Source organism: Octopus bimaculoides, chromosome 3 (genome assembly GCF_001194135.2).
Source record: "Octopus bimaculoides isolate UCB-OBI-ISO-001 chromosome 3, ASM119413v2, whole genome shotgun sequence".
NCBI classification, from domain to species: Eukaryota; Metazoa; Mollusca; class Cephalopoda; order Octopoda; family Octopodidae; genus Octopus; species Octopus bimaculoides.
In genome coordinates this window covers 85,269,583-85,281,424 of record NC_068983.1, presented here as the reverse complement: position 1 = coordinate 85,281,424, position 11,842 = coordinate 85,269,583, and the positions used below count along the sequence as shown (strand labels likewise).

General features: G+C 33.6%; 1 protein-coding gene across 7 annotated transcripts in view; it reads left to right on the top strand.

Annotated features, from left to right (window-relative positions):
• LOC106881021 (F-box/LRR-repeat protein 20) overlaps positions 1-8,178 on the top strand; it is a 413,298-nt gene extending 405,120 nt beyond the window's left edge. For 4 of the 7 annotated variants that reach the window (XM_052966261.1, XM_052966260.1, XM_052966259.1 and 1 more), the window contains 4 exons: positions 772-816; positions 3,968-4,024; positions 6,043-6,255; positions 7,698-8,169. In XM_052966261.1, coding sequence (XP_052822221.1) covers positions 772-816; positions 3,968-4,024; positions 6,043-6,255; positions 7,698-7,805 — 423 coding nt within the window. In that variant the 3' untranslated portion in view covers positions 7,806-8,169. Of the gene's footprint in view, positions 1-771; positions 817-3,967; positions 4,025-6,042; positions 6,256-7,697 lie in introns of all 7 variants that reach the window. The other 3 variants (XM_014931205.2, XM_052966264.1, XM_052966263.1) reach the window with 3 other exon arrangements.
• The last annotated feature ends 3,664 nt before the right edge of the window (positions 8,179-11,842 follow it).

Genomic DNA, 11,842 nt, shown 5'->3' with positions numbered 1-11,842 from the left:
ATAACCCTGAAACCCGGGTCCGTTCGTGCTACAGGTCATGGTGAGAGGGATAACTTCCCTTGGCAAACAGGACACAGTAGTGTGTCGATAAGCCAGCTGGAGGAGATGTCCTCCTGGGGCTAAAAGCAACAGTAACATCCACCCCTAGGGGTCAGCCACACTTAAGTGGCAATATACTACACTTTATCGTGCAGTTACTGTTAATACTTCATTTAGAGAATTAACATATATATATAATATAAATTCAAAAAGGGATAAAAATCTTTTACAAGAATTTTATCAGGAAGCCAGTGTGTAAAAAAATTCATAAGGGAAATTTCTATTCCCAACATAGACACACACATTTCCTAACAGATAGGAAAGAAAATATTATCTCACTTGGAAACAAGAGGTGGTTGGCAATAGGAAGGGCATTTGGCTGCACATAGGTATATACATTTTCATGTGTGTGTATATATCTGTGTGTAAGTGCATGCGCCTTCTAACAAATAGGAGGAAATATCCGTTTAGTATTAACTATCGGAAAATTGCAAATTCAGTAACATGGTGGGGATTAATATTTTATTTGGGTTGAGTCAACCTCTTGCTGCTCTGAGCTTTACCTGAAAGCACACAGGATCTTCAGGCAAGTAAATACATATATGTGTGTATTTATTCACAAACAAAAAGAGAAACAAATAAACAAAACTGTAACTCAATATGAAGTATAGAAATTTTATTAAGATTATGGTTTTATTTATTGTCTTGTTTTTTTTTTTCTATCTTTTTCAGAGTTGTCACATGCTGGAGCGAATGGATTTAGAAGAATGTGTTTTGGTATGTTAGTATATTAAATTAATTAATGATAAACCACGACAACACAGTAGGGATTATGATTTCTCACAGTACCACAACTTCACACATTTGTAAAGTTGACACTAATACATGACTGCTGTTTAATTTTTATCAGTGTAGGAGGACATGTTTTTAACACTATACATCTATGAGATACTTTCTCAAGATGGATACCTGCTATTTAAAAGGCTTTTAGCATATGTACACTTTAAATATGTATACAGATCACTAAGTTTGAAGTAATTCTAGTTCTGTCACTAATAATGAATGTTTGTTCAACCTGGCAGTTAAATGCAATATCAGTGACCTTTCAATCAGTGTTTTAACTCTATCAGCTAGTGGTCAATGTTGACATGAGCTGACATGGATATTTGGTGGTGAAGCCTGAATCCAGCAATTTCACCACCAGTGCTGGGCAACCTTTACCAGTTGTTGCAATTCTTCTGCTTTTGACTCGATATGGCTATAAGAGATATTTTCTCAAGATGAATACTGCTGTTTAGTGAGGCTTTCAACATATATACATTTTAAGTATGTATCAGTAAAGTTGATCCAATTTGAATTCAATAAGCAAATAGACAACACTAAATGTTGTAAGACAGTTAGTCCATTGACATAATGCAGATTTGTTAGAATTTGCAAATTGTCATTGTGTTCTTTCACAGTAACTTATTCTGCTAAGCATTTTGTTGGTTAATCAGATCTGATAAAATATCTCTAGTTGGTAGGCTCTTTACATGCTATCTTTAGTTAAAACCCTCACCTGGTCATTGGCTACCTTTAGCAAAGTTCACTCTGTGGCTATGTAGAAAGTAATCATAGCAAAGTTTTCTGTGCAGATATTGGACCTGAAGATGTTCAGGCTAGATATTGAATTAATATTACCAAGTTTCAACAGCGCTTTTACAGGTCATGGCCTACCAACCAACCAACCAACCAACCACTGCCTTTCATCTTCTGACTAACTTGAACATTAAATAAAAGCTGTGATTGGTAATTAATTAATCTGATTTACACCATACTTTATAGAAATGTATGTAATGAAAGTAAAAGATTTTTCTGAATTAGAACATAGATTCAAACAAGTGTCATCAACCATTATCCAATATCATCATTATATCACTTATTAATTGCCAGCAACTATTAATCATTATTTCTAATCCATCATGTTGCATCAGTCTTCATCTTTCTCCAGTCCTTTATCAGGTGTAACCTTTCATCATTGATATATCCATTCATTATCTTTGTAAACATTCATTGTCAATTTTAATCAACCTTAATTCATTATTAATCATACTTAAAGGTATCAAGCAATGGATGAATTTGTAGTAAACTGTTTTTGCTTCTATTCTTCCATTATCATATTCTTGATACCTCATTTTCTTGATGCCACTGCCCACACTTGTTCAGCAATTTACAGAGATGCTGATTTTAATTTTTATAAAGGCAGAGTTGTTTGATTGCATATCTGTAGGTTTAATCAAATTTATCAGTAAATGTGTGATGCCTGTTGGCAACAGTCCATTGCCTTTGTATTCTTTGTTTCTCGTTGCTGAGATGAAAAACATTTGTACGTGCATGTATGTGGGCATTATCAGTGATTGATTCTGGAAAAGGCATTAAAGCCACAAAACACGTGCTGTAATGACTCATGTGAAATGCCTGAAACTATGAAACTTGGAAACCATCCATTCAACCAGCAAATTAATGAAGGAGTTTCTCTGTTGTTCCTCAACTTGCTAAAAACAACAGCTAAATCTCCCATGAATCACTCTATATAATTATATCTTTCGTTATCATATTTTGGTTGGAAAACACTGTCTTTGATTCAGTTAGTTTTTATAAATATGGAAAAATTTAGTAATGTAACTCTGCCATTAATTAATCTGGTATTTGGAACATAAATTATAAAACTCTGATGGAAGGTTTTAACTTAGGTCAGTTTAAAACAGGGAATTTGTATCATAGATTCAGGAGTCAGTTGCCAATAGATTGGTATCAAAAAGATTAATGAAGTCAGGCTGTATCAGATCATGTACAATAAGCCTGTCAAAATGATGGCTGAATTGGTTGGAATACTTATGACCACTGATCTACTCAGTCAACACTGAGTTGGAGCTAAACAAAAACAGCTGACCACCAAACCCATGTGATAATCAATCATAAAACAATGCTAAGATAAAGAAGAAAACAAAGGAGATATTTGTGAAGTAGTGTTTAAGAAAAGGAATAAAGGTTATGACTGACTCTGGGTTAAACAACTGCATTAGTTAGCTGGAAAAATTGGGAAAATTGTTAGCCAAGTTCCATAATTAGTTTGTGAAATTAGCTCCTAGTGGGTAGGTAACAGAGTGTTAAGATTTTATCCAGAACCTGATGTATAGATAGCATTTATGTGTATCCTTATACAAGAGTGTGTGTATGAATCCGCACGCACATGTGTACACATATATAAGCATGTAGCTTGAGTGCAAGAACTCTATTAAAAAGAGATACATATGTATCTATATAATATAAATTTGTTTTTGATGAGACATCTGAGCAAGTTTTCTAACGAAGATGTTGATTGAATAAATACCACAGTCATTGAGAGATGAAGGACAAATCAGCTCCATAGAAATTTGAGCTTACAGCATAAAAGGTTGAAACAAAATACTGTAAAAGCATTTCATTGTGACACTTTTCTACCTAATTATAATAACTATTTATGTTGACTTGAAACCATAGAGACATGCGATATTTAGTTTAGTTATGTCATTTTGTTCTTAATTTGAATCATCACTGGTATTTAATATATCGGGCATTTCTTCAAGTGTTTATGTAACTTTTTATTATAATTTGATGCCTTGAGACCTTGTGTTAGTTGTTGTTATTATCATTATTATTATTATTATTATTATTATTATTATTATTATTATTATTATTATTATTATTATTATTGATGTTATTGCAAAGCAGTAAAATTACAATAAGTACATTACCATTTCTGGCAACTTGCTGTCCTGATAAGAAACTTAATATTGTCAGATTTATTGTTTTGAATGGAGAACATTTTTATGGACATGATTAAAACATGTCATTTGAATATAAAATAAGCATCTTTTATTTTCGTTTCTTTATCTTTTAAACTCAGATAACAGATGCTACATTAGCAAGTTTAGCTATGAACTGTCCGCGTCTTACAGTACTGGTAAGTATGAGAATTTTATTGATTGGCATTCTTTCTCCTTGTTTCCAAACAAACTGTGTTATCCATACGGCCATTGTTAATCCTAAAGAGGATTATATAATAAAAAAAGATAAGGAGAAAAAAGAAAAAAAAGATATTGATTATTTGGCAAATGCTAGATCTGCACCAAAAACTTTGTCAGTATTGTAGAATTCCTTGTTGTTCATTGTTAGATGTTTGTGAGTTTAATCTGGGACATTTTATTGGATACTATAAATCTCACATGTTGCTTGATCAGAATTACAAGCTGTATATAACTGAGATGGTTGGAAAGATTTTAATGTGATGCTTTGTTGAGGAGTGACATCCTACTGCTTTCTCTTTGTCCATTGGAAGTCTTTGAACTCCTAACGAAACACTTTACAGTATGGATCAGTACTTATGATAGCATTTTACAGCTTACTGGACTGAGACTATCGACTCAAGACAAGTATCATCACAGTGCAGTAGACTTATATACTATGTATTTTTTACCTGATTCTTAATTGTCAAACACTCTCTAAACTTGGCTAAACGTAGCAAAAAAGGTAAAAAAAGCATTTAAGACTTCATTCTTCCATTTATCGATCCAACTTCAACAGTTTTTGACTGCTGCAGGAGCAGGAATATCAGTCTACTCCTGTCTTTCTTTGTCACCTATTCTCATTGGTAATAAGGTTTTCTTCTTCCTTCAAGGATATCTGAGCTGTTCCTGATAATGGGCGAAGTGGACTTAGTGGCACTACTGTGCTGTGCAATAACACTATGCAGTAGATTTTGATAAAAAAACTTTATAAATACTTTACTAATCTCCAACCTATATTTAGGGGCTGATAGTTAGATGATAGTTGAAATGCCTTTATGGTTACAAAAGTAGAAAACCATTAAACCTGCAGTAATATTTAAAGATTTTACTATTTTGTTGCTTCAGTGGCATTTTTATATACAAAGTTTTTAGTGTTTCATAGTATGATAGATGGCATGGAATCGTTTTTGTCATTTAACATCCATTTTCTATGCTGGCATGGGTTGGATGGTTTGACTGAGGGCTGGCAAGCCAGACAGCTGCACCAGGCTCCAATCCAATCTGGTGAAGTTTATACAGCTGGATGCCCTTCCTAATGCCAACCACTCTGAGAGTGTAGTGGGTACTTTTTACATGCCACTGGCCTGGGGAGATGGTCAAGAGTTAATGAAGAATGTAATTAGAATGATTTGGAAGATCTAAAGTAAGTTTAAGGAGATGTAAGAAGAGATATGTCCGAGCTATTTTACAAGTTCTCCAAAAACTGATATGATTGATGCAGCTAATGCTCACCATGATCAATGTTTCTAACAAAAACGTGGATCAAGAGAGAGCCAGGGGTTTGATTCAAATGCTTGCAACAGTGAATGTTGACATGATAAAGATAAGAAATAAGCATTCAGTAAACATAATTTGGCTTGTGTACTATAACTGCCCCACACACGAAAAAAGACATTTGTACTAGAAAAAAAAACTCAAAAAACAATCTACTGTTTTTCCTAATAGAGAGTCAAAGGATATCTTCTGTTAAAAAAAAAAAATTGAGGCAAAATTGGAAGGGTGAGGTAGTTCTCTTGGCAGGTATTTCCAATTCTATACTAGATGAAAGAATAGGTACATGTTAATACATGCTAAAACCATCCAGAGGGAACCTCTATTTGGTTATTTGATCTTCTAAAAATAGGTTTAATTGATTAAGTCATCCTGGAATGGCATCTACTTTAACTCCTAGGGAAGGAACTGTTCAAGAGTGAATAACTAAATCACTCTTTAACCACTCTCTCTCTCTCTCTCTCATCATAAAGAAGAAGGAAACCTTTGAAAATGTAGTTATGTCTACATGGTCCATTAATAGAAGATTGCTTGGTCATACCTGGAATACCTTCTGCAGAACGAGGTATGATTTGCATCTAAGCAGCTACAATATCTGTTAATGTAGTGGTGATTTCTATATTTTTGTTTCTTCTCTTCTCAGAGTCTTTCCCACTGTGAACTTGTCACTGATGATGGAATCCGTCATTTAGGCACAAGTGCCTGTGCTCTTGAACACCTATCTGTCTTGGAACTGGACAACTGCCCTCTTATCACGGATGCTTCCCTAGAACATTTGACTGGCTGCCAGTGCCTGCAGCGAATAGAGCTCTATGATTGTCAATTAATCACTAAACCTGGTATTCGCAGATTAAAAGTAAGTTTGTTGGATAATTGTCTTGTGATGGTTGTATAGCAATACTGGATGATAGCTCTTTGTGTAGATGGTTATATTGGATGATATGTCTGTGTGTAGATGGTAGTTTTGATATTGAGTGGTAGGTCTGTGAGTAGATTATTGCTACTTATTGCTACTGTTTTGTATCTTTGTATGAATAATGACACAACAATTGTGTGGCTGAATGCAGTATGAATTATGCTATTTCATTGTAAGCTTGCATATGAATGGTATTCTGTTGACCTTTTTGTATTTTTTGCTTTTCATCTTTTTGAAGCTAGTAAAACAAACCTGTCAATAAAATTAAATAGTAGGGCCTGTATAATCACCACTACCACCACCACCACCATTGTCATTTATTGTTCCTTTTCCATGCTGGCATAGATTGGATGGCTCAACATGAACTGGAGAGCCAGAGAACTGTGCTGATCTCCAATGTCTGCTTTGACAAGGTTTCAACAGCTGGATTCCCTTTCTAATGCCAACCATTTCACTGAGTGTACTGGGTGCTTTTTTATTTTTTTATATTTTGTGGCACCAGAATTGGTGTAGTCATTAAGTGCCAACAGAACAAGACCCTCTTCAATTGAGAGAGGTATAGTTTTGAGGGACGTGGAAGTAGGATTGAAGGACGTGAACAAGTATCTCGTTGAAGAAGTGAATACATGGCTTCCCTTTCTAGAGAGAGACTTGAGGTCTAGGTGCAAGGTGAATATGGGAGACAGAAATAGGACAAAGGAGCAGAAAAAGTGGGTGGGTAAACCATACTATACAATACTCTTGAGAGCAGTGTCCTAACATAGCTATATTCCAATGCACTGAAACTAGTAAATGAAAAAAAAGCCAACATTAAATCCTGTGAGGCTTTCCAAGCATCTGGAGCTGTACCATCTGTAATTATGTCACCACTTCATCACAACCATCGTTATCATCACCACCATCATCATCCATTTTCCATTCTAGTATGGGTTAGATGGTTTGACTAGACTGGTAAGTTGGAGAACTATATCAAGATCCAGTCAATTTTGGCTTGATTTCTATGGCTGGGTGCCATTCCTAACGCTGACCACTCCATAGAGTGAACTGGGTGTCTTTTGCATGTCACCAGCACAGTTCCCTGTTACAAGTCACTGGCACAGTTCCTTGTTACATGTCACCAGCACAGGTGCCTTTTATGTGTCATGGGTGTCTTTTACGTGTCACAGCTGCCTTTTACATGTCACCAGCATGGCTCCCTTCTACTCATCACCAGCGTGGTTCCCTCCTACATGTCACCAACACAGGTGCCCTTTATGTGGAATGAGTGCCTTTCATGTGTCACCAGCAGTAAGATTTTAATTAAGAAGGAAAATTTGAATTGTTCTAATCTATCTAAACTGTAACACTAAGATTGTTTTTGTTTTTTTTCTTTCTTTTCACAGAATCATTTGCCAGCCATCAAAGTTCATGCATATTTTGCACCAGTGACACCACCCCCATCAGTTGGGGGAGGGCGACAAAGATATTGTCGCTGTTGTGTAATACTTTGACAGTTAGCTAGCAAAGCTACTGACCAACGATGTACTGTGATGAAATCTCTACTTATATCAACATGTAATTATATATGCATATATATATGATTATATATGATGTGTGGGTGTATGTGTGTGTGTGTGTATATGTGTATATATATATATATATATATATATATATACATATACACACACCTATAATTATGTATGTGTATATATGTATAACAGTATGCATGTATATGTGTGTGTGAATATATCTATTATATATGATATATATATATATATATATAAATGTGATTATATTTAATAAATATATATATAATTATATAAGATATATAGAGTTATAAATGATTATGTATATATAAGTATGTGTGTGTGTGTGTGTGTGTGTGTATATGTATATACACACACACACACACACACATGATATATATTATGTATGTGTGCGTGTGTGTATATATATATATATATATATATATATATATATATATATATATATATATATATATATATATATATATATATATATATATACACACACGAGTATGTGTATATACACACACATATATCCACACACACATATATACATATATATATACACATACACACATACATACACGCATTCATACATATACACTTGTATCTTGTATGTATGTATGTGAATCTATCTATATCTATATAAATATGTTACTTGTAGCAAGCATGAATGAATGGTTTGAATGAACGAGCATACGACTGGATGAATGAATGAATGAATGAATGAATGAATGAATGCGCGCACAAGTGGAAGGAAAACACAAAGCTCAGTGATGCCACAGGATCTACGTCGAGAAACCCGTCACCCGAGGACGACAACCTTTTGTCACCAAACAGCAAGTGCTACAACTGCAAGGGAATGCCACTAGCGCAGCAACCTTGTATTTCTTCTCTACCTGGGTGTGGACTGGGTGAGTGTTTGCTGAGACTTGTTGCTTGCAGAGGACAAATAACAGAAATACAGTTGCCATTCTAAGAAGAAAAGGAAGAAAAAGGAAGACCTCTTCTCCCACCATGTCACTCCCTCACCCCTATCTTATTTCCCATCTGCCGTGATTCCCCCTCCTTCCTCTTATACGTTTCCTTTTCTCCACACCTCTTTTGCAACTTATTCTCTCTCTCTCTTTCTCTCTACTTACAATCCAATGATTTTTTTGATTTTTTTTTTTCCTCACCTGTCTGTTAGAGTGGATCAGATTACTTCAGGGGCCTGCTGCATGATGTGTGTGAGTGAAAATGATGTCTGCTGCCTGATTGTTAAATTTACATATGCGGGTTGTTTACATACATGCTTTTAACAGTAAATTATATATTTAATATTCAAACCAACAAACTCGTATTTCATTCATATCTGGCCTCCTTTATTCCTAGTTATTTTATTGCTCCTACATCTTTTACTCTTCTTTCTCTCTTTTGTTCTTTCTTTTTTTTTCTTTTTTTATTTTTGCTGTTTTTTTTTATTCTATGGGTTAGGAAAGGAGGCAAGATAGTATCCTGAAAGATATAAGTCTTTCTTGTATTTATGACTGGACTGTTGCCTAGTGATAAAAGGCTAACTCTGTATTTGTCTTGAACTTATTCCGAAATAATTGCCATATAGATATCAAGAAAGGAGACACTAATGAACCCTCTTATAACAAAGTTATATCAAGGGAAAGACAGATGGACTGTATTACCTGGTATAGTATTTGATCTCAGATTAGATCCTAACCTTGAATGCCCTACAAAATTTATATATGTGTATATATATATGTATATACACACACACACACACACACACACATATCTATTGTAGTTTGCACAAGCATTGTGGAATATATATATATATATATATATATTATGACAATTATTAGTCTTGTTTTCTCTATGATTTTGCCTTTGTGGCTAATGAACTGATTCTTCTTATTGTTGCTACTATTACTTTTGAAATATCAAAATTGGCTCAACAACTGTTTCTTGCTTGGTTTGAGTGTGCTGAAGGATCAAGCCTAGTGAATGTTTCCTTGTTCAAACAGTTGATAGCAAATGTTGTTTGACCCCCCCAGTTGAGCAAACCTTTGATCAAAGACATTCCAGCTTTGGCCATCCTGTCATCTCTTCAAGACTACATTAATTTGCCTGCTGTTTCTTTCAGGTCGACCAACCTTGTTGAGGCTACCTCATTGGCTCATAATAGCAAGTGTATATATGAAGTTAATTTACTTATTTCAATAAATATATTGATAAATTGATAATCAAACTGAAATAAATATTGAGGATGATATGACTAAAAAATATATCCTTCAAGGTAATCCCCCCCAGCATAGCCACAGTCCAGTAACTGAAACTTGTAAAATAGTATAATCTAAACTAATAAAAAGTTAAATACGAATTTAAGATTTTCTTCTATATAAACTGCCTTCTTTTCTATTAGATAATTACACAATCTGTGTTAGATGTCCTTAATATAATTCATTGACCCCTCCCCCTCCGAACAATTTTTTATTTTGTTTCATAAGGCTCTTAATTACAGTTTATTTTCCCATTTCCTTGTAGATTAGTTTTTACATTGTTGTGACTGTAAAGATTTTTGGTTAATTTTTGCCCATTCCCATTGGTAGCACTCAAATTTGATAGCCATGAGTTATTTAAATTTCTCAAACTATTTTGGTTGTATTTTCTGTTATTGGAAATTTAGCAAAACTGTAAAACAAGTCACCTCCATTATTTTAAAGATTTTAATATTTCTTTTCTTTTTTACACACTAAGATAAATATTTAAATATTTACTTAGACATGATGCTCGTAAACTATTCATTTCATATTTAGAGTGTTCTTTACTCATATTCATATGCTATCTTAAATACTGTTTAACATGACTCATTTACATAATATATATAGGTAATGTTGAGTAGATGATCCTTGGCAGACAATCAACTGCTGGACATTGTATCATAGTTTATAAAACTTGCAATCCTGTTTCTTTTTCTTCATTCAAGGTTGCTAGCAGTTTGTACATGTGTGTCATATCAAAACCATTTCACCAATCTGTTTCTGTTGAAAGATAAATAGAAGTAATTTTCTCTTAAGTTTGATTTTAAAAAGTATTATTCTAAATCTCTTTGTCTCCATTTATTTAAATCATTAACATATTCCTAATGAAATGTACTGTTTATATTTCAATTACTTTTGAAAATAATTAAAAACTGGAATTAATTTAACTGAATTAACATTTTTATTAATTGGTGTTGCTAAGTTGGTGTTTGGAACACACCAAAAGGCTCTTATAAAATTATTATACAACATTATTATTTAAATATTGAGCACTTTAGAAATGTGAAAATTAATATCTTAAGACCAGAAGTGGTTTCAGGTTGTTGATATTTGAAAAGGTGAAGAAACTATTTGTTTGGAAAAAGAAAAGATAGAAAATATTTAATTTACTTTGTTTTTTGATAGTGACTAGATTTCGTCTTCATGAATATTTATACTGTCATTTTTTTTTTTTTTATAGAGGAACATTAAAGCAACATACTTGCTTTGCTTTTTTTTTTTAAATATTATCATTATTATTATTATTATCATCATTATTATTATTATTATCATTATTATTATTATTGCATTACATTACTTCTGACTCTGAGTTTAGTTGGCTTTGCTTTTTGTCCTTTTGGAGTACTGGGGTTAATCTAATCGACTAACCACTTCCTCTAAAATTGCTGGTTTTGTACCAAAATTTGAAATCATCATTATTAATATTATCATTATCATTAAGGCATCAAGCTGGCAGAACTGTTACCACACTGGACAAAATGCTTAGTAACATTTCTTCTGGCTATATGTTCTGAGTTTAAATTCTGCGGAAGTCAACTTTGCCTTTCATCTTTTTTATGGTCGATAAGATAAGTACCAATCAAGTACTGGAGTTGATGTACTCGACTTCCCCCACTCTTCTCAAAACTTTGTTCTGAGATCAGAGCTTGCCAAGGACAACTTTACCTTTCATCCTTCCAGGGTCGAGAAAATAAAGTACCAGTTAGG